This window comes from Rhea pennata, chromosome 4, assembly GCF_028389875.1.
Source record: "Rhea pennata isolate bPtePen1 chromosome 4, bPtePen1.pri, whole genome shotgun sequence".
Taxonomy (NCBI): Eukaryota; Metazoa; Chordata; class Aves; order Rheiformes; family Rheidae; genus Rhea; species Rhea pennata.
In genome coordinates, this window is record NC_084666.1 from 71,065,351 (window position 1) to 71,088,460 (window position 23,110).

At 41.7% G+C, this 23,110-nt stretch overlaps 1 protein-coding gene across 9 annotated transcripts in view; it reads left to right on the forward strand.

Moving 5' to 3' along the window:
- FAM13A (family with sequence similarity 13 member A) overlaps window positions 1–23,110 on the forward strand; it is a 134,326-nt gene that overhangs the window by 47,035 nt on the left and 64,181 nt on the right. For 6 of the 9 annotated variants that reach the window (XM_062574218.1, XM_062574215.1, XM_062574214.1 and 3 more), the window contains one exon: window positions 6,008–6,180. In XM_062574218.1, coding sequence (XP_062430202.1) covers window positions 6,008–6,180 — 173 coding nt within the window. Of the gene's footprint in view, window positions 1–3,053; window positions 3,101–6,007; window positions 6,181–22,551; window positions 22,626–23,110 lie in introns of those variants that run through there. The other 3 variants (XM_062574220.1, XM_062574221.1, XM_062574222.1) reach the window with 3 other exon arrangements.

A 23,110-nucleotide genomic window follows, 5' to 3' on the forward strand; every position in this document is an offset into this window, starting at 1 on the left:
AAGGTGTATTAAATTACAAAGTAGCTGACTTTGAAATTGGCATAATCCTTGGCTGGCACCCCCTGGTTACATGTTAACCCATCTATTCAGAGGCCATACCCTGTTACGATAATGTAACAGCCCTTAATGTATGTGTCTCAGGCTGAATCAGATCTTTGTCAAGTGTAGTCTGAGGTTAAGCTTCACTAGAGAAAAAGGAGACAAATATCAGATGATTTACTTTTCACCCAAATAAAACTGTATTCCTTAAGACTGTCCTTGGATTTATCAATACCATTTTCTCAAGTGAAGTTTTTTATTTATTTACAAAGGTTTACAGATTTCTCTTCTGCAAACTAGTTTAATGTGATGCTTCTCCATCACATCAGTATGCAGCAAATCTTACCTTCAGTTGGTCTGCTGGGCAGATGGAAATGTGGAAGAGAAGAGAAGCAACACAGGTTAACTTTACATTGTAGCATGGTGTTAAATCTGAAGGGGAAAGACGAAGAGCATCATAAACAAAATGTGAAAAGCTGTAAGCAGAAAGAAAAAGCAGAATAATGTTACCAAAAGTTATTTTGAGGGAAGCAAAATATATACTGCAGAAGATGTAGGTACAAATAAGTAATAGTTTTCTTTATTAATATTTTCAAGAATATGGTAAACTGAAAACAATGACCTTGTAGACAAGGGTAGTTCTTGCCTGGGTGATAGTGGGGTTGGGTCCCTTCCCATTTGAACTTCATAAAACTTGCTCAAATTTTTGTTATTCTGTCATTTGTATGTTATGGACACAAAGTGCAACAAAGACAACTACAAACCACCTACAAACTTGTTAGAGTGTAGCAAGTTAAAACCTTTAACAATATGTTACAACATGTAACAAGTTTTCAAATTCTTTTGTAGATAAACATGTTGCAGAGTTCTTGTGTGTTTGCTGTGCCTTTGTGGTAGCCCTCATCAGGGATCTCATAGATTAATTATCCCCAACCTCTCCTACAGGGAATGTTGCAACTCTGGGTGATCATGAAAAGCAGTGGTTGGGGAAAATTACAAGATCCTTTACAAAGTACTGTTTGTTTTTCTTGTATATCATAACAATGAAATATGCTTGTCTTCCTGATATTGTCTTGATAATACTACATATACTGTTATTGTTTTGTAAGGAATTGTTCTCTCAAACCTCACTGCGTGATATGCATGCATGTGTGCACAAATCTACTGCAAAATTTTCTTTTGAGAACCACAGGAGCCAAAAAAGCATTTGAGCTGCCGCTGTCTGTAGTTCTTTATTTAATCTGCTTTGTAAAGAATTCAAGTTACAGAAAATTCTTGGTTTGTCCAGGGGAAAATCTTCATCTCAATGAAGATTCAGTGAAGTGCTACTATTACGATAACTGTGCAGGTGGCTTTTTCATTGAATCATTAAAAGCAGTAATAGGAGGTAATGAACATTGTTCTTTCCCATTGTTAATATGGATTAAAGGAATATTACTTAAATGGAAAAATTGTATTTATCTCAAGTGCAGCAGCAGAGTAACTGAGATCAAAGGATACATTTTTATACATGCACTATTTTTATTGATGCAACTGAAAACAGCTTTGCTCAGAAAAAGTAGATTTAAGTTTAATTTAGATTTGAATAGGGTTGCCATCGCTTGTAGGTTATATTGGTAGACAAGTAACTACAGTGCTATGATGTTGTATTCCAAGGCTATCAAAATACTAGATTATAAATTATCTGGAGCAGAGAATGGAGAACACGTTGTTTTATTCCACTACATGATAATTTTGAAGTGCTCTAAAAATGCAGTAGCAATCCTAAAATTGAGCTTTCCAACAGAATTTTCCCACAGAGCTTGTATGTGATTGACATGCCTATTGTTGGAGCTGCCCACATCCAAGCGATCTTTTATTGTTAGAAAAAGACAAGAATTGAAGGAACCACCAAAGCTTTTCTTTTTTCTTTTAGAGCATAACAATAGTAAAACTTCTTGTGTATGTGTATATGAAATTCCTCAGTACAAGGAGCTTCTGTAAATAACAGTGAACAATTGAAAAGAAGTAAACAATCTGCAGAAAAGGAGACTGATACTTAATTGTTCTGCAGATGTTACCTGTTTCCTAGCACTTCTGGTTGGGTGAGGCAGATTCTACAGAGGCAGTGTCTGGTAGCAAGATTATTTAGCTTCATTAACTGTGGTCTTAAATTAGTATGCATATAGTATGTTAAGGGTAAAGGGCTGGCTGCCTGCTACTTGCCAGTCTTAGATTGCTGCTGTCATATCTAGTACATCATGCAAATTGTCTGTTTTGTCTACACCCACATGTGTTTATTGCAAGGTACTAACAGGATAGTGCAGAATGTTTTAGTTTAGAATAAAGCTTTCTGCTCTTCCAACAGAGAATTGTGCTTGCAGGTGTAGTTGAGCTCTTTATTTTGACTAGTTTTAGGCTTGTGCATATATATATATACGTTATACACACACACACACACCATTTCTTGGAAAGTTGTTAGGGTGTGAAGGAGGTCAGCTCTAGGATGTAGTGGTCACACCAAAAGGCCACAGTGAGAGTTGTCGCACTGTCTATTGCCCTGTGCAAACAAAAACGATGGCCCCCTCCAGCTTCAAAAAGTTGAGTGAGTGACTACAGTTTAGAGAAAAGGCTTGAAAACAATTTTGTGTGGACCCTTTGGAGCCCCACTCGCTGTGTGGCACGACTCTGTTCTCCAGAGGCTGCTTCTCTTTCCAGCCCCTGCGGTGGGGGATCTCTCCCTGCCCTGCACCCTGTCCACGCCTGGCACCCCAGCCACCTCCCTGCCACTGCCCCCCGGAGCCTGGTGCTGTCTGATTGGCTGGTTCCTGGGTACCTCCGCCCTGATTGGCTGCCTGCGTGTGCCTGCTGATCAGCCAGCTGGCCTACCAGGAGGTGTTCGTGTTCCGATTGGCCAGCTGTTGCCTTCCGCCTCCAGGACGGACAAACCGGGAAGCTGCGTGCAGCCACCTGCAGTGAGCAGACGTGCTCCACCAGCCTGTCCCGTCGGCTCCTACTTTGAGAATCACTGCTCTGCAGCCGTTGGGTGCCCTGTGCAACAGACCTACAACGTGCAGAGAAGGTAGACTGTTTAAATAAGTAAGAAGTTATTTGCATTTACAGCAGCTCCGGAATCTGCTCCGTCTGTTCTTGGACAAATGGCAAAGAGAAAATTCCATCTGGTGCAAGACATACAAAGTGACATTTTACACATCCATTGTCAACGTTAGCAGCTTTAACGGTATAACCCAGTGATACCTGTATTTCTCCGTGTATGCCCATACATACTCTGATAGTGTCAAGGGTGTCTGGTTAAATGAGGCGATAAAACCTTGTCAAAAACACTATAGCAAATTCAGAGAGTTGGTACCCTCATAACAGGGCTTGGTTGTTTTTTACAGAACTTGCTTCTCTTAATGCTGGAAATAGATCGCTCCTTACCCTTCCCTCCTCCCTGTGTACGGCAGACACTATCTTGTACTTTTAAATCACAGCACTGATATCCTTTTGTGGCAGCTGAGAACTGCAGCCCAATGTCTGTGTTTTGTGTGCACAGTTCCATAGATGCCAACACCCAGTGACCACTACAGGAAACAAGATACTAGAATATTGCTGGAAATGAATAACGTTCCAAAGGTGAAATCATGTCTCCAGGGTAATCATTGGCAAAATGCCCATTGATGTCAGTAAAGACAGGAGTTTACCAAGAGCATCTGGTCCTGGGGCTGAAACCAGTGGCAGCAGGTAGAAGCTGTCTCAATCTGTTTGGTTTCCCTTTGCCTCACATATATGTAATGTTCATTCTCTTCAGAGCTCAGTAAGAAATGGTTTTCTGTCCCATGAAACTTTTTAGCTCACACATATGCATGCTTTTGCATGCACACACAAATCATTCCAAGACAGCTGTGTTGTACTGCAAGATGAAACCAAGATTACAAAAATCTTGCAGAAGGCCACTTTTTTAATAAGTTTTAGAAGTGATCCAGAAAGTCTGACTTGCTGTCTAGCAGGTCAGTAGAAACTATGCTAAGCAGCAGAATTAATAAGCAAATGGATAATTACAGTCAATGGGAGGCATCAGCCTGACTTGAGAGAATAACAGTATGTCACAGAGGAGCCAGTGAGCACATGTAGAAGTATAGTCAATGCAACGCACTTGAATTTTTGAAATATTCTGATAGGATTATCAAAGGCAATTAAAGAAACAAGGCTGTCACATGATTAGAAGGAAACTCACTTTATGGATTAATAACTGGAAAGTAATAAAATTAATGGTCAACTTATCAGCAGAAGGAGGGTGCCTGTCCTCAAGTCCTTCAAGGATCTGTGCTGGAAACCATGCTTTCAATGTCTTCAAGAATGACCTGCAAAGATGCTGAATAGTGAGGCACAAAGTTTGCTGATAACAGAAGTTTGTTAAAGGTAGGAAAAAAATAAGAGCTACAAGGAATTATGGAAGGCTGTTAAAATGATCAGTACCAGCTGAAAAAGTGGTAGGTGAAGTTCTGTCACTAGATGCTAGTTAATGTTAACAAAACAACACAAATTATGTAAACATAATTTGTAAACATATGCTGAGAAACTCCAAATTAGCTTTTGCCTCTCAGAAAAGAGATATTGATACTAGTGTAACTTGACAAAAGTGCCCACAGATGTGATTAGAAAGCAGATGTGAAAGCAATTAAAAAGATGGATTTTAATAAGGAGCCACCATTAAGTCTGAGATGTGCCTGCATCTGTAATATAGCCTGCAGTTTTGGTTACCTCATTTCAAAAAAATTTAGTAGAATGTGAAAAGGTGCAGAGAAAGGCAGCAAATGTGATCAGAGGTATCAGAATAACTTCCATAGAATGATAGAAACTATATAAACTGTTCTTTTTTTTCAGTCTAATTAGAGACTATTAGTTGAGTGGTGTTTATAAACTCAAGATTATTGGGAAGATAGGGAGGGAAAAATTATTTGCAAAATCACATAATTCGAAAACTAGAGAAAGGTTATCAGTCACCATACCTAAAATGGAAATACTCCCCCCCCCATCTTAAACAATGTGTAACAAAATTGTGAAACCTTGTCCACAGGATCTTGCAAAGGCTAAAGATACAAGTGGACATGAAATTGAACACAGTTGCAAAGGGAAGGGTTGGTATTGACTGTTAATTAAACACAGTGAACCGGTTGCAAAACCCAAATCAAAAAAGCCCTGTTAGAATGCCAAAACTTGGGAGAGTGCAGTAAGCAGAGCAAATCTCTGAGCTTGCTCTCCTTGCCTAGGTATCCATTATTTGCTGGACTACTTGACTAATGGAAATGGAGTAGCAGCTCTTAATGTTTTGTGTGCTTGTATTCACAAGTCTACGAAAACATAAGAGGTCAGAGGACGAGAGCTGACCATCCAGTAGCCGTGTTCTTCGATGCACAGAAGTGTCATCACGGACCTAGGAAGCCCAGATTCTAATTCCCTGCTCTGACTGGATCAACAGAAGACTCTAAGACAGATCTTCTGTGGCTTGAGAAATTTTCCTCCAGGGCATGTATTGACATCACCCTCATTAAAAGAGGAGAGAACGGGATAGAGAAGAGTAGTGTAATTTCTTTAATCATCTCTTTCTCTGGCTGATATCAAGAAACAAGGATTCAGTGAGTTTTTTTTTAGTTTGTCTTCTGTGATATAGAAAAAAACTTTCAGTTTGTTTTAATTACTTGTGTTAATTTCACTATTGCCCTACTCTTTCAACGTACACATCTTTTTCTTAAATAGCCTATAGACTATTTAAGAAAATCTACTATACCAGATAGAAGCTTTGATTTAAGAAAATCTACTGTATCAGGTAGAAGCTTTGATTTATACGTAATTTTTTACTATTATTTTGTAGCTTGTAATATTGTTTGCAGTTTGCACATTGGTATTTCTGTTACAGATTATCTAGAAAGACTGCTCTACCTTTTCTTTCTTTCACGTTTCATTTTTATTTTCTTTTTTTCTGTAGATGACAAAGTCCATAACGGAAGGATCTATCCAGACATGCCTAGTGCCACAACCAGGTCTGTCACATGGAGTACCTCATTTCAGCCTCCGATTAATAGGCAGTAGTTCGTGTTCGGAGGAGATGGATTTAACAGATGAAATCTCCTTCATTAACAGCGCTATGTTTTTCTCCAGGTTAGTGCTCCCTTTTTGTATTTGTTTCCTTATTTGTTTTTCTTACTTGCTATATGGGCTGCAGTCCAGTGCTGAGCATTTTGAATGCATTTTTTTTTCCATCAATGCTAATACAGACAGCACACTGTGGTGCAAGGCAAAATAATGGATGTACCATTGTTGCAGCTATGTGTTTCAGAGTATGCCCAGCAAAACCAGACACATGCTTTAGTTTCCCTTTCAAGTGTGTGCCTTGCAAGCATATGAAAGTGGCCTGCTTGGTGAGGGAGTGCAGATGGAAAGGACTGACCTAGAGTCAGGCACTAGAAATGACACTAGGCACATGAAAGATGCAAAAAAAATGTAGGTGTTTTCTCTGAATATTTAAGAATATTTGATTTGCCTAGTTTAAATCTTAACAGATAGCTGACTTTACTCTCATTCGCAAACCAAGAGTGGAAGTTACCTTACAGGGGTTTTATCTTTCTGACGGTATTGGTGAGGCTACTACTGTTGTTCAGCGAAGACAGAGAATGAAGGAGTACTTACAGTTTTAATTGATGGCACTTTACTAACGATCTTCGGTAATGAACAGATCTTACATCAGTGACTGGCAGTTTAGTTTCTTGTAAAATTTTCCTCTGAATTGTGGGCTGAACAATTATCTTTTTGTTGTTCTTGTGGCAATGAATTCTCTCATTCCCTTTCTTGTCACTCATGCAGAACTTGACAGACTAAGGTACTATACAAATTGCTGTGTGCTGCTGAAATATGGGGCTGGCCTAGTGTGGGAAAATAGTGCTATTTACATGTAATGAAACATCACACTGCTATGTCTCTCCATAGCAGTGCAAAACACAAAGCAGAGGCAATGCTGCCAGGCATGTAACTGAGTGACTTCACTGTGTATGCAGGAGACGGGGTGCTATTCTTGGCACTAGCACAGACAGACATCACTCAGTTTACAAGACAGGTTACCAAATTATGCACTGACACCAGATTTTGGATCATAATAAGCAGTGAAGCATAGATGTTAAATTTGGTTTCTAGCCCTTGCAGGCACACATCCCCTTCAACTTCTAGCTGTCATCTGTTCACTGTCCCCCCATCCTGCCCCCACAACTCCTGCAGTCAAAAGCATCAGATTAATTCAGACATATTTCTATTAATCCAGCTCCTGTTAACTGAGATGAGTTAGGAAGCAATTACCAAAGCAGGTCAGTTGGCAGAATTGAGGAGGCAGTACATTTCCACTCACTAGACAGGGTCAAGCAGGTGGAGCTGGGCTAGAAGTTCTGAGCTCTTGCACTGGTATGCTGGAGTTGGCAGAGAGTGTTTCCCTGTCTGTACTCTGTTGTGTGTTGCAAGGTGTAAAGGAAAATCAAGTGCTCAAGAATTGAACTAAAGAACTGCTGAGTCTCATGTCTGGGAAGGTATGTGTGACGAACACAATGAGGTGTTCAAAAAAATATGAGTCTTTTGAGAGAGTTTTACATGTTGCAATTGTCAATCTTTCAAAGAAGTATGAAGTAGTGACCATTATTTTAGTAGAATATTCTCCCGAAGAGGTAATTATGTCATAGGTATTCATACTTTTCTGTCAATGCATAGTTCCTCAGAAGAGTACTGCTGAATTATGGACAGTTGGGCTGATACTGGCTACAGGCCATTAAGCACCAAATGAGATATATTTCTAGGAGCCTGTAGAGCCTGGCACAGGCTCATTGGAGCCTGTAGAGCCCAGCACAGGCCCATAAAGCCCAGCACCAGGCCGTATGGGCCTGCAGGGTGCAGCGCAGGCCTGTATGATCCCATTTAGGGAGGAGCAGTCAATCTCCGTGCTCAGGCTTCAAGGTGAAAGATGTATGCACCTCTAATTTTATCTTGGAAATTAATTAGCTGTGGAAACTAACTCTCTGTTAATCTCATTTTGTTCAAGAATGTCCTAGCTTTCTGTCCCGTATCACACTTGTGTACGTATTGACTTATTGAGATTGAGCTTGTGGCTGCCTTCGTGTTAGCTTCCAGTACTTTTTTTGTCAGTGATCTCTTACTGCTACTGTTGAAAAAGGAGTAGGCAGGGTTTGCTGTGTTTTGCTCAGCTTGGGGATGGCAGGTTATTGGGCAGGATGGGGTGAAGAAGAGGAGTCCTTGACCAACACTAAGAGGAAGAGAGGTCTCTAGAGGATGTGGGTAGGGCACACCAGAGCTCTGAATGTCAAAAGAAAAGAGGAGAGGAAGAGAGAAAGACTTTCAGCTATTTAATGGCCTTCTTTGTACCCCATAATAGCATATGGGTGGCATTCCTGACTGCACTGGGCATAAGAAGCCTCTCAGTGTCTCCCCAGAAATAAACCTGGGAAGGGAACACAGTAACAACTGGCAGAGAAGAGCTGGTTGTGCACTGCAGGATTATGGAGCTCCCCAAAACACATATGGGGAGGCAGCTGTCTGTGAAGCAATCGGAAGCCCTTTTTCTCTGGCATTACTGTAGTCCTGTGATATCTGCGGAGTGTTTTTAAACATCCTTTTGGCAGTCTTGTGTCACTTCTGTGGAAGCTCATGGTGAGGTATTATCTGGTATTATCTCGGTGCAAGGGTACACTAGGAGTTATCACCTTTCTGAGCAGAAGGACTCTGGTATCTGATCTAGACTGTCACGTACTTTGCAAACAGACTGCTATTATTGTTGGGGGTTTTTTTCTGTCACAAGGTACTAGCAGTTCTTAAACAAATGTTATCATTGTGTAATTATATGTAATTATCAGATATGTTATAGTGAAACAACTGTATGTGCTCAGCTATCATATAATCTTGTTAGAAGAGAATAAAGGTTGTTCTTGGCAATGATAATCCTTTGCTGTTTCATGAAAATGCTTACTCCCTTTCTATGCTCAGATACCATCATATGGGTGGATTAGAAGAAGATAAAGGGCTACACATTTGATCTGGTTACTAACAGATACAGAACTCCATGTTAGCAGACTTATAAGTGTAATGGTGAAGAAATAAGCACACAAACTAAGCCTCTGAGAGCCCCCAGCAAGGACTGTAATCCTTTTCCTTTGACATTAGAGAAGAGGTTTTCAGAAAGAAAGTACAGACTTCTGGTTGTCTAGTAGTTTTTGATACAATTTAAAATAACTCTGAGTAATTGTCTTTATATAGTAAACATTAAAATGAAGATCCATGTATTAAATACCAGGTATAATTGTGACTCTTGTCATATAGAATGACTTTACTTTTTTTTTTTTTAGTATTGAAAGGTACATATTATGCCTCTTTAGCAGTTATGATATTCCTCATTGCATGAATCTTTTGAAGGTGCTGCTGTTATTTCAAATATGTGAAATATCAGTTGCGGTCAAAACATATTACAGAGCATAAAATCTATATTACCTGTTGTCTCTACTTTACTCCTTCTGTTGATGACTGTTGATTTTAAGAAAGTCATATTGTAAAGTTGATATGTTTTTTTTCTGACCAAAATAGATGGAGTAATTGTATATACCCATAATCTCTGCCAGTACATAATGTGTGTGTTCTCTCGAGAATTACCTCATTATTATAGCTGTGTGCCAAGGGCAAACTGCTTAGTATGCAGTTGTAGGAAAACATACCTGTAACTCATTCTTTGAGCAAATCCCAAAACATTTGGGGAGGGAGGAAAGAGAGAAGAAAGGAAGAGGGGTGGGGAAGGAGTTTGGTCCTCTTGAAGACGGATGAAAGATTGTATTCAGTAAGCGGATTATTACATATTTCTTTGAGACTTCTCTCATTTTTGCAAGAGCTCCTATGCAGAGCTTTAGCGCAGGGGAGCCAAACTTCTGGACTGTGGGAACCACATACCATATCTTTACCTGGCTGAGGGCAGCAGGACCCACACTGCACACCTCAAGAGTTTTGGGAGGCAACAACTTGGGACTATGTGTAGGTAGGAGAGGATGGGGCTCCCCAGGGACCTTACCAGACAGGTTCTCAGTGAGATGGGGCTAGGGTAAGCTTGCAGCTGTGTGAAGCTGGGCACCCCAGTTTGGATCCCTCTGCTCAAAGCTCTGGTTCAGCAGGCACTTGCATAAATTGTAACTGGGATTTGGAGTTTGCCTAGAGGTGCTTTAAATCAGAGGTTCACATGAGAGACAGGGTGTACTAAGCTCCTACAAGGCTACAAATTAGCTCTTAGGAGCAATGTTCACTGCCTTTCATGCTAAACTTTACATAATTTGAATGTCACAAGCAAAGGAAAGGGGAAGCCTTCAGGTGGGAAGGAAAATGCTTCTTGGAGCCAGAATGTGAGGCAGGGGACTGTTGATGGCAGGGAGAAATTCCTTCTCTGGTGCTGTGGGCACCCCTCCAAGGTGCCTGATGCTTGCTGCTTGCAGACTTTTGTTGTCACCATCCTGACTCTTTTGCCCTTGGAAAGGGCACTGAAATAGGTTTTGCTGAATATTACTGCTCTAACATTTGCTGGAGCTTCATCTCTTTGCAGTCCTGGTAGTGTTTTAAAGAAAGATGCTTCTGTGGGAGGACATGCTGTTGTTTGCCCTGTTTTTAGGCTCTGTGCGTGTTCCCTAGGTGAAACTAATGATGTAAGGAGTGTTACCAGGCACCTTCCTTGTGCGTAACGATCAACTGCTGGGGAATGGGGGTGTGCACAGTAGCTAGTGCTCAGCAGCCAAACTTTTTGAAAAACATTGTGCAGCTCCTGAGAGCTGAAGCTTTAGAGCAACCATGGCAATTGTTCCCTGAGTAAGCAGACTTCTCCAGTGCTTTCTATCCATCTCTTTGTGTGCCAAAGAGCATAAATTCCTGTTGTGGCCGCAGCTGCAGCTGAAATGAGATTTGCCAGTAAAGCTACCTTGTGGTGGCGTCCTAGCATGTGCATGTTTTCAAAGAGAAGGTTTGTTTATATCGACCTTTTGTTCACAAAGATCCTTATATCTGGCCTACCTCCTGCTAGTGCAGGGAACACATGCTGTAATGGCCTCCCTAAAAGAAGGAGTGGGTTTGTGTACCCTGCTGCACCCTGTTAAGGACAGTGTTTGCATGTTCTAGCTGTTGATTGCTGAGGTATGAAAACACATATATTTGTACACTGAGAAGTTTATGCTTACTATAAACACTCTCCCTATTTGTTGGCATTCCTTTTAACAGCTGTGGTTTAAAACCAAAACAAGCCAAAACTTACCATTATTGTCTGGCATGTGATAAGAACTTGGATGCCTGTTGTTGCCAGAACAAATCAAGCTGGAGGTGGGAGAAGAAGGGATTTGCTTAGCTGACAATTTTTGTTTAGGTTTGGAGAGTATTTGTTTTTGAAGTCTCTCATGGCAGTACATTCAGTCCCTATCCAAAGTAATAATTTGCCTTATCACTTAGGAGCCTTGCTGCCAGGTTTATGGAAGGGATTACAGCCAAACAGCAATCCCTGCCCTCTGACAGCCCTGAATTCTTAGAGCAAACTGCTCAGTGAAGGGACAAAGGTCTCGGGCACGGTGGATCAGAAAGTGATGAAGAAGGTTCCCTTCTGCATTGTTCAGTAGCAGGTCCTGGTGGGCACTGCTCTGAGTACTCAGAGAGGACTCTTTTATGTAACGTATTTTTGCTGTTTGTCTCATTCTTTTTCTCTTCAGATTTTGTTGAGTTAGTTTTTCCAAGCTGACTCATTTAACTTTGAGAGTACATTTGTCTCCACCCTCCTGTGCAATCAATTCCCTTCTTTCTTGCATTGTGAGATGCTGGCACTAGGAACTACATTACATAATGAGTTGTTAAGAAAAGCCTTCAGTTTTCTAAAAACTCTCTCATGAGCCATAGAGACATGTAATTTATATTTCTCTCTGAGGTAGGTGACTTTGAATGGTAAGTCAAGGTGTGGTCTCAGCTCTTTCTCAGTACTTCTTGGCTGTCCACAATCAAAATATATTGACAGTCACAATAACATGTAATTAGGTAGATTTTTTTTCCATGCGAGTCACCTGGGCAGATTTCAGTTTACTTTTTCTAGCATTTTCCCTCTCTCATCTGCCCCATACAGGTAACTGCTTCAGACTGGGCTTTGTCCATTAGACTGTTCTAACTTTCATATTTGCCTCCTGTAGTTTTTTTTACCTCCCTATGCAAAATTTACCTGATGATGAGTTACTGCATCTGAGCTGGAGAACATTTTGAATATGGTGCATAGACCTGTGCCACAAAAATGGAGATTCATCTTGGAAGCAACAAAAATCATAAATAAAACGAAGACCTGACCACAGTTTCATGTAGAAAGCAGCATTTTAATGGCAGCATATCTATAGGGAAGCAAAAGTTCTTTCATAAGCAGAGTAGATTTGCTTTTCCTGTTTCCTGGGACAGTATTGATTAACCTTAAAAATCGAAAAGGGACTACAGTAAGTTCATAGCAATTGAGTAATAAACCTGAATCCTGGCAGAAAAAAACTGACTCCCTTTTTCTGTCTCAGGCATTGCCCTTTCAACTAGAAAGATCATTTATTTTGTCATCTTGTTTGTTTTTCCTTATCTGCTTTTGCTATAAGGAGAAAGTCCCTTCATCTCATGAGGCTGGTGGCACCCTGGTGCCACCTGAGTCAGATAATATTTTTCTGTAGGAAAGAAGATGCAAACATCTGACAGTTTTGAGGATCTTTTCAAACAGAAGGATTGGTGACCTTTTATGGGAAAAGACACTGTGCACGATAAGAAATCGGCATTTCTGTTTCACAGGGAAGAGGTGGAATGAGCAGTTCTCTGCACTGTGGCTTTACTTATTTTTATTGCAGTAGATGAGCAGTTCCCTTTCCTACAGCTTCTCAGCCTGTCTCCCGATGTGCCTGTTGCATTGCTTAGCTAAGGAGGATCAGCATAGATGATCTTGTTTCCGGTAGCTTTGCAGAGCAAGCAGTTTTCTGTCACCTGAAGCTCTGAGGCATTCCTTCCTGTGCTACTTACCAAAAGGGACCTCGGCCTACTTCCTGTAGGCAGTCTGCAGGAAAATCAGCATACAGAGGTTACCAAGTTCTCAGCCAGACTCGTTTGCTGATGTGATTTCCTGGTTCAGCTGTAGAAATGAGATATTTGGATGTTGTGTTCAGCACATTGTGGTGTCTGTTGATGGAGTTCTGCTGTGACTTCCCATGACACACATTTTTAATGAGAATGGTCAGCTGTCTAATAAGAGACTGAGGTTGCAGGGTAAAGTTGTCACTCTGTGCTCTTTTCCCTTTGCTTGCATCTGTTTCTCCCTGAACAGTTTCAGTGTTGTAAAATCCTCCTCTGTCATGGTCAGTGGCAAAAAGAGATTTCCTCTTATTTTATCTGTTGTAGGGAATTTGGTTCCTAAATGACTGCTTATCTACAAATTACACTTTCTCACACTGGCTTGTGCCTTCCTACCAGCCTGAAAGGCTTGCATGGTTGCAGTTAGAAAGTGAGAAGATAGTCCTTGCTCTGAAGCAAAGTTCTCCATTCGGTTCTGTCCGTGATGGAAGCAGTGTATTTCTAGTACAGATGAGTGAAAAGAAAGACCACTGGGCCATCGCAAAGAAATTACTAAAGGCTGCTTGGATGTTAATGACTTCCAGTCATAAGAGTTTGACAGGATTCCTTTCTGGAGACAGCAGATTCCATCACCAATTCATCAAGCCCTGTCACAATCTCCAAGCTGTCTGAATTCAGAAATTTGGGGTCATGTGGAAAAGCATTAACATCTAATAAAGGTAACATTTTTATCTTCTTGAATTGTAGTTAGAATCACCATGAAATAAATACTCTGTTGGAAGCACTGCTAATGTGCACTGCGTTTTATAAAATATTTATAAATGTTTCCTTTTCAAAAAGCCTTCAAAACTCCAGAATGTGACAAATTGCAAAAACTCCAATGACCACCATCCTGAGTGTGTTACTATTACAGAGTGTCTTAGAGAATAGAGGAAGCTTCCTCTAAGCTCTCATTGGTTTTTGCTGGCTTTATTCACCCCAAGTAGGAAAGCTTAGATTCTTCTAGGACTACAGAGGAGGATTGGGAAACTGTAAGGTTATGGTCCTTTTCTTGTCGTTCTGGATGTTTCTGATAACTACATATTAATTTGTCTTCAATAACTCTCTGTGGCGCTCCTAACAAATTGTCAGACTGACCTCTGGCAGAACAGGAATGTATTTGCACAGCCTGGATAGATACATGGTGGTAAGGCTCACATTCAGTGAGTGAGCTGCATTGCTTATAACACTGTCTGAGCCCAACATCATTGTATTTGGCTGCCCATAAACAACAATTAATAATTCTTAGTGTTAACACAGCTAGGTACAGGAAATAGCCCCTAGTGCTGGACTGAGATGGTGTGCTCCAGGCAATTGCTGTCAGGTTTTAATAGATCCAGTGAGAGTTGTCTTTTAGCCAGGACCTCCCTTGCTTCCATGGAGGTGAGCAGAGAGATCAAGTTACTCTCACCCAGCTCACTCTTCTCTTAATACCTCCCAAGTGGAGCCAGCCTCTACAGCCAAGACTGAGCCTGGTCATCTTTTCCCCACCACCTGTCTCATGAGCCAGAAGAGCTGTTGAATCACTTCTGCTAAGGGAGGATTCCTTTCTGTTATGTCATTTTCTGAAGAAGAGGGAGCTATTTCTAGAAGATTATTCTGGAGGGTGATCCTGCCAGACACCCTCGCCAACAAGGAAGGAAGTTTACCTCTCGGTGAAGCCATGTTCACTGAACGTGAATCTTGTGGCCTTTTCCATCTGCCACTCCTGCCTTTTGCTCAGCCTCAGCAGTCTGAAAAACCATGCAAGTCTTCAGACCCATAACCTCTTTGCCTTCTCTCTAACATTATCCTGACTGTTTCTTGCCTTTTAATCTTGTGCTAGTCACCTGGCAAGAGACCAGCAGCCCCTTTGAGAAGTGAAGGGGACCCATTCTGATCAGATGCAATTACAGGGTATTCAGACCCTAATGAGAAGACACACCTCTGTGTCCCATCATGAACCAGCCATTCAGCTTCTGGTGATGATTATTTTTGTAAGGAGAAGGATGAGCTGTAAGCATTTCACTTGAAGGTACTTGAGAAAACATGCAACATAATGGGCACAGAGGTGTGGCGTTCAAAGGGCAGTAGTGTTGTTAAGGGTTTGAAGGATGTTTTTTACGAGTGGGAACATTAAAAATTGACATATTTGGTAGGGAAAATAAATAATTCTGGGAATACCAAGGGGTCATTTTAAAATTTCAGAATCTTCTCCTAGACAAATGAATACTATTTTTGAGAGCTTTTTATTACAAACCTTATTGGTCTGAAACAGCTGAATTGTTACAGTGTTTTTGTGCACACTTTTATTGAAATAATAAGTTTAAAGGAATGAAAGAAATTTGTTAAGTATTAATTTTTTAGGAATTCCATGAGATTAGCAGAGCTTTGGGAAACCCTGCTTTGAAAATAACTTGTACAAGATCAAGCTTCTGCTTGTTTACTTGCTGTCCTCTGTTCTGGCACTTAAACTAACTGGTGCAAATGAGAACCTAGTGACCTGACATACAGCATGCTTTACACTGTTCCCACAGCAGATTAGCTGGCAAAACCATTCATCACTTGATGCTTTCCCAGAAAACCCTTTAGGAACCTACTCCCAATCCCCCTCCTTCTCCAGGAGGGCAGCCAAGAAACGATTTCTATGCCATCCTGTGGGGTAAGAGTCCTTTAGAACAAGTTAAAGCGGCTGATGGCGGGTGTGGCAGTGCTTGCAAAGGACACTGCTTCTAAATGAAGAGCAGCCACAGCACCTAATCCAGGGCTCCTGCGAGCTTGGGGTGGCCTGCTCCAGGGAAATGTACCTACATGCTTATCTGTTGGCTGGGATCAGAAACGCTGAGAACCTGACTGTTTACTTCTCTCCTGTCCCAGCAAGTTTAAGGAATAATTCTGCAAGATGTTTCCTCCTTAATAGATCTTAAGTAGCTGTGTTTAAAGGTAACATAGCCCTCCAAGTTTCAATAGGGAACAGAGGAGCTATAGTGCAAAAAAGAGTCATTGTTCCACATGAGTATGCCAGCAAAAGTTATATGCCAGTGCAGAAAATAAAAGGGGTAAAATGTAGTCAACTTAGATGAAGAATGACCTGCTTCTCATTTGGACAAGAGAAATGTTAGCTAGAAAATGTGTAAGACAGTTCTGCAAATTATATCTGGGCAGTTTGTCTAAGGTTTAACATTGCTCTAGAAAGGCAACCATAAAAAAAATCATCCACTGCAGTGAACTAGAACAACTAGGACACCTCTGCATTGCTAAAAACACAGCAGTCATAGCATGGATACAGAGGTATCATCCTTGAATGAGTGGTCTTTTCTTCATCAAAGTTAAAAGCACCTTCTCATTCAAAGTTTCCCAACAAGGACTTTCTATGGTAGTGTGTGTTTGAGCTTGTGACAACTTTTTATGACTGTGACTGTTTTTTCCTGTTCATTTGCTTACTGTGACAAGTCTAGCACATAACTCACTGATGTGTATGTTCTGTTCTTATTACATGAATATCTTTAATAGATTTTTTTTTAAGTTTTGTTTTCCTGAGCAAACTCCTGAGATGTGAGTTATTTGAACTGTTTAGGAGAACATCCCTAGTTCTGTAACTATGGATAGAACTATCTCACTTCTTCAGTAACTATGCCTATGGAGTCGTATATTATACAGAGAACTTCAACCAGCAGGATGAAAACTAAGGTGATTTCTTTTACTACTATAGGAGACAAAATTGTCTGCTATACTCCCATTGTTTCCTTATGTTATAAATCATGGTTCAGTAACTCCCTGCAATCTATTGCTGATTTTGAACTCACTTTCCTTGATCCTAGCTTAACTGATTGAAGAGCCCAGAGGACGATCCAGAGAAGCCACAATACCAAATGAATATATATTAAAATTTGCAAGAAGGTACTATCAATCATGTGTCCCCTTTGAGGAGAATTAATTTGATATGATTAAATTGATATATTTTTAAGGTCAAAAGAAACTATAATTGAATTATTCCCTGCATATGATGGGATCACAATTAATTCCAGAATTAAATGCTACTTAATTTAGCAGCAGTGATTGCAATTTAGCATATAAAATTCTGCAGGCACAGCTGCATATTCTCAGTGTCAGATTGGATTTATCTATGGCTGTATTGAAACATATAATGCTTGCACACAGCATGTAAAAAGAACTAGATTTTGTATTTCTTTTTCCATTTCTTTCTCCCTTCTACCTCTTTGGATCATCTACTTACTTGGCTAGTATTATTTTATGCTTCTTTTCACATCATTGATAAAATTATTAAGCAAGTGCCAACCTTGGAAAGTCTCAGGATACTCAGCCACTTTCCGAGGATTATTAAATCACTTAATTATGGTTTTGCTTTACTTAATTATGGTTTTGATGCATCTGTTGCTCTTTCTACCCATTGTATTCTTTTGAACCGGGCCTATGTAATCTTCTCTCTACATTATATGGACATTAAGGACTACGGTTTCCAAATACAGTTTTTATTTACATGTGCTTCACTTATTTGCGCACAGATCATCTGTCCTGCAGGAAGTTTTTTCAATTTGTAATTGTGGCTGTTTACATGTATAAATACTCTTAAGAGAAAAATGCATGTATTGAACATAAATATGTTGTACGTAAGTAATGGTATTTTTTAATGTGTATTAATGGTATTTTGAAAAGTACTTTAAGCTTTAATTTTCAGTATGATTAAGATGTGCTTATATCTTTACGTTTTGTGTTTCTACAAGGGGAGATTATTACATAATTTGGTAAATGCTGGAAGAATGGATTGAGGGCATTGAACAGAACTCGAGCATTTTAGATAAATTAAGATTTTATCACATCAGGCGAGAACTTTTTTCTTTAAAAAAAAAAGTGCTTGGCAGTGCAGGGGGGCAAGGGATAGCTACTATTGCTTTTCAAGACACAGCCACATCCTCACAAAATCCATTATCTAGATCAATTATAAACTCTACCCCCTGGTGCCCTGCTGTTCACCGATCTTCTTCTCTTACTGCTTTATACTCTGAGAAAAATACTTACTGTGCAGCTTAGTGTGAAAAGGAATGAGGAGAAAGCAATTCTGTAATGATGTTGACAGGACACTTCCTTTCCAGTTCTTTAAACACTTGTGGTGGAGGGGAGAAGTGGTGTGATTTCTCATACTTGGCTCTGGCCAGGGCCTTTTTTAACTTTGTTGAATTTCAGTAATAAATCTGTAGATCAAAAACTTTGGACCTAGGTGCTGAGGTATAGTTGTAAGTGTAAATATTTTGGAAGAGAGTTAATAATTTTACTCTTATTTGTTGTTTATTTTCCTGTAATATTCTCAATACCTTAGGAAGTGTGCAGTTACCAGAGGATGCTGTGCCTGTCCTGAAGGAGTTTTCTTTCTCCCCATTGTACTTATAACTTTTTATGGCACCTGCATGTCTTCTGTAGTTGCATGAGGACTGTGCATAGCACAAATATGGTTTGTTCATTTCACTCTAAGCATTTTTTGGTATATGGTTTGGATGAACCCAAGTTTAAAGTTCTCCAAAAGAATGGAGGGAGAAGGATATGCAAGTGTATCCTTTAGATGTGTGTTTGGTGGTACCATAAATAGCCACTGCAGTGTATTGTTGCAGCCAACAAATAAGTTTGGCTGTTCTGAGCAATAGGAATGTGAGAGCTGTGTAAAACTTGCATAAGAGGTTTTGTTTTCACTAAACGTGGGAAAATAGATTTAACAAGTACAGCCAAATCCAAAACAAAATATTGTAATAATCCCAGGTTTTATATGTGGTAATCCATCTTGAATCATGCAAGTTAAAGAAGGATGCAAGAGGATAGGGGGAAGGGTAGGAATTTCTGCCTCTCCCAAGTAGCAAAGAGGCTTTAAAGTAAACATCAGAGAGAAGAAAGGAAAATTGTTTAGAGATGAGACTTCAGTTTTCTGGCAACTTTTGTCTGCCTAGATGGTGATTGCTTATGGTCTGTATCCATAAACAGCGGAGATGAGGAATTAAGAAGTTTTGTGCTGATTTAGCAGGGTGAGAGGATCAAAAGGCTCATTCAGATGATGCATCTGAAGTAAGGTGACATGCACTGTGGGGTGGTTTCCTGCTGTTTTGAGTAGCAGGTAGTACTGCTTTTACAAATGGTTAGCCTCTATGCCCTGAAGTACTTATTCTGATTTCACTCTCTTTGACGTTTCCCTGTGTTAAAATCTTTTATTGCCATATCTGCAGCTACTCCGGAAATAATTAAAATCTTGGGAAACCAACGCTGTTAGCAAAAGGCCAGCAGCTGTGTTTTTTTCCATCTTTGATCTCCTTGCTTTTAATGGGCATTACAGTTACATGCCAGTGGGTGTGCTGGGAAACATGAGTTAGGATACGTCTTCTCAGTTGTGATGTTTTTGGCACTGTTAAAGATGCAGATGAGGAAAGGGAGGAGAAAACTGACAGCCCATTGAGGGAAATCCAGAAGAACAGAACAGGAACAGGAGAAGGTGGGTCTGGAGGTGTTGATGACATACGGGGTACTGGGTGATTTTAATCAATTTGGCTGATCTTAGTACAGTGCCAGGAACTGACCTTCTTTACTAATGCTAATTCATAAATTAATCTTTCTGGTAATTTCAGCTTCTCTTCCTGTCAGTAAATTCCTTGTCACATTCTTAGTACTTTTAAGCTCATTTATGTGGGGTAGTCACATGGAAATTATGACAAAATACCGAGGGTATAAATTTAGAGCGCAGCAACTATTTGAGTTATTCCACTTCAGTTCATTCAACAAGCTGCTCTAGAAAACCCTGGCTCATTCCTAATGTAGACAAGTCCATAGTTAAATGTGGAAACTTTTTTTTTTTCTCAGTATCCTGGTGGTAATGCTCAGTTTATAGAAGTGTAATAAAGTATGAATAATTGTGTGTGTATAAAAGAAGACTGGCCAAGAAGAGGCAATTTTATTTAATGTTTAGTTGTGAAGCAGTACAATGTGTTTTTGTTATATACAGAAGACCAGTTTTGTATAGCAGAGTAAAATCTTTTTTTGTGTGTGGTTTTAGTTGTTCAGAAGCACATATAACACATTTAACTTAACAGGCAGTCACCAAGATTATCACTTAATTGACACAGATAGTAGCAGCCGAGGTCTGTGGTAGCGGAGTGCTTTGTCAGCATTGCTGACTTTAATACAAAATGGCCCTGTCCACTAGTGCCTGGTGCGACTGTGGCACAGCAGAGCAGGCTTGTGTGCTGTAGCAATTGGCAGAAGCATTACTGATGCACAATGCACTTCTTCCAGTGAGCCTGCTCACAGCAGCAAACAGGAGACAGGGCAGCACACTGAGGCAGAGCCATTCCTCCATTGACCTCTGTGTTTCTACTCCAGGCCGCTGATCTGGGACTGCATCTGACCTCTAGCCCACTCTTTTTGTGTTTAAAGCACAAATGCTCCTCTCTGCTGTTGAGAGGAGTCAAGACAAGTGTCTTTTAGGCATCCCCGTGAGATGTCTGATATCCTTCTAGCAAACTGTGAGCATCTCCTGCTTCTCTAGACAGCTGGCTTGGTTAATGGCTGATTCACATGACCTACATCTGTATGGAAGTCTTAAATACACTCTCTGGCTGCAGCTTCCCAAAACCAGTGCCAGTCCACTCTGGAACTGAGGGGAGATTGTGCTTGTAGTTTTGATTTTAATTTTACAAGATTGGTCTGACTGCCTGTGCCAGGATTAGCCTTTAGGCTTTCACCTCCTAAAAGGTTGAAAGGCTCTGTTGTCTTATGCCCTCCATCTGTTTGAGATTCTCCCCTTTTCTGTTGCAAAAAGTGTGTGATGCAGTGACATTGTTGGCATGCAAGACAGTGGCAGAAATGTTTCCATCTAATAATGGTGTAAGTTGAAGATGGTTCCCTAGCAATTCCAGCTGGAGGAGGTGCAGAGGTAAAATTAGAGTATGCTTCTTCAGCAGCCATCAAATGTTTCAGTACAGGACCCCGATTTTGTACTTTTTTTTCGAAAACTACAGTGTCATGGATAAAGTTGAAAGTGGCACAAGTGTTCTTTTGTTACGTCTCTACCCGTCCCCAGATTTTCACCAAATAAAAGTGTTCTGTCAGCAGGCACAGATGTAGAGGCAATAGTTGTTGAGAGTGGCCCACTGGGAACATCAATAAAAATTAGTTCTGCTTCTGCAACGCTGTCTCTTCATTTTGAACAGTAAAGGAAGAGTCCTTGTATGCTCCTCTTCACTGTGGGTTTGGACTGACTGGCTCACTACTGCATAAACCTTGTGGACTACAGTAGCACCTACTGAAATGCAAAGGGATGATGAGTAAGATCAAAGGTCCTGTTGTGCCAGGCCCTAGAGACTGACCAGGTGAAGCTGTGTGTGTGCAGCTGCGTGGCATAGGGCAGCTTGCATACCAGGAGTAGCCTAGCAATGGTATCTACCATGGTATCTACCTGGAGTTCCAGGTGGACTTCCTGGGCGCTGTATAACGCACCCACAGGCTTCCTGCCCCAGAGAACACCCAGCTCTGCTGGGGCTGTGGGTGGGTGCTGGGCACTGCCTATTGCCCATGCATAGTCATTCGGTGCTTGGGGTAATGCTTCCGAAGCACAGAGAGCTTTTTGGTCATAGTTAGATCGATTTTTTTAAAAAAGCCAACTTTATGCAGTGTTTTTGTTAAAACTGTCCAGTGGCATGTGCTTGGATTAGATCTTGGTTTGTGGCCTTTCTTGCCATCTAGGATGAGCTCAACATTAGAAACCTCTTTTGATTAATACATGTACAATTTTGTTTTTCTTTACAGTAATTCTGTGTTGATAAAATCTATAATCTGGGTGAGGGCACAGAGGCTCAAGACGATGACTGCTAGTATGGTTTATATCGTTTGGAGAACTGACAAAATGCTGTTTTTGGTCTGGGTGAGCCATTTCTACAGGAATAACTTATTTGCGTAGATATGGTGTCCTAATTGTCGGCAAAAGATTTTGCCTGTGAACTGGGCCTAAATTCGTGTGTTGAGCAAGCATTTATCCGACAGCAATTTGCAGTAATTAACAGCCTTATTGCAGCGGGCTTGGTTCACTTTGTAGCCGTAGGGCAAGTCCCCTTGCGAGCAGGCTGGGAGGGAGAGGCCGTGCAGGAGGAAGCCCTCCAGGGTGAAAGCGCCTTTGGGCGCGGGGCGGTCGCTTCGGTGCGTGCGTTTGTCGGGTGCCGGGGCACCCGCACGTTGCCGGACGCTGTGCGCGCCTGGCGGCGGGCCGCGCCGCGGGGCCGAGCGCGGGCGCTCCGCAGCGGGGCGGGCCGGGCGGGCGGGAGCGCCTCCCGCCGGGGCCGGCCGCCCCCTCGCTCCTCCCCGGGGCCGCGCGGCGCTGGCGGCGCTGCAGGCGTTGCGCGGGGAGCTGCCGCGGGGCCCGGGAGCAGCATGGCCTGCGAGATCATGCCCCTGCAGAGGTACGTGTCCGCCGCCGCGGCGTGCGCCGGCTCGGCGTCCGGGGGCTCGTGGGGTTGCGCTTGGCGCTGCCTTCGGGGGAAGGCGCAGGAGCGCGGATGCTGCTCGCCAGGACCCGCGCGGTGCCTTTATTCCCGACGAGCTCGGTGCCCACTGCCGTGCTCGCTTGGCCGCCTCTGCCCTCGGGAGCGGACGTGGCGACGTGAAAGCTGCCGGGGAACTGGGCCTTGCTGGGAAGGGGCAGCAGCGCCCCGGGCAGGCTGCCCGGGCCCCAGCCACCCTGGGGAAGTGCAGCAAGTCGATTTATTAACGAGGCTTCGGGGGGTGTCTATGGTTTCTTTGTATGGATCGATGGGGAGGGTGTAGCGCTCTCTAATCACTGTAGCCCATTCCTTGGGGGGAGCCGGCTGTGGGGCTAGAGCACTTGTAGGTGCTCCAGTACCATTGCCTGTCCGTGGGAGCTGGGTGTTGAGTGCTCGGTGCATCT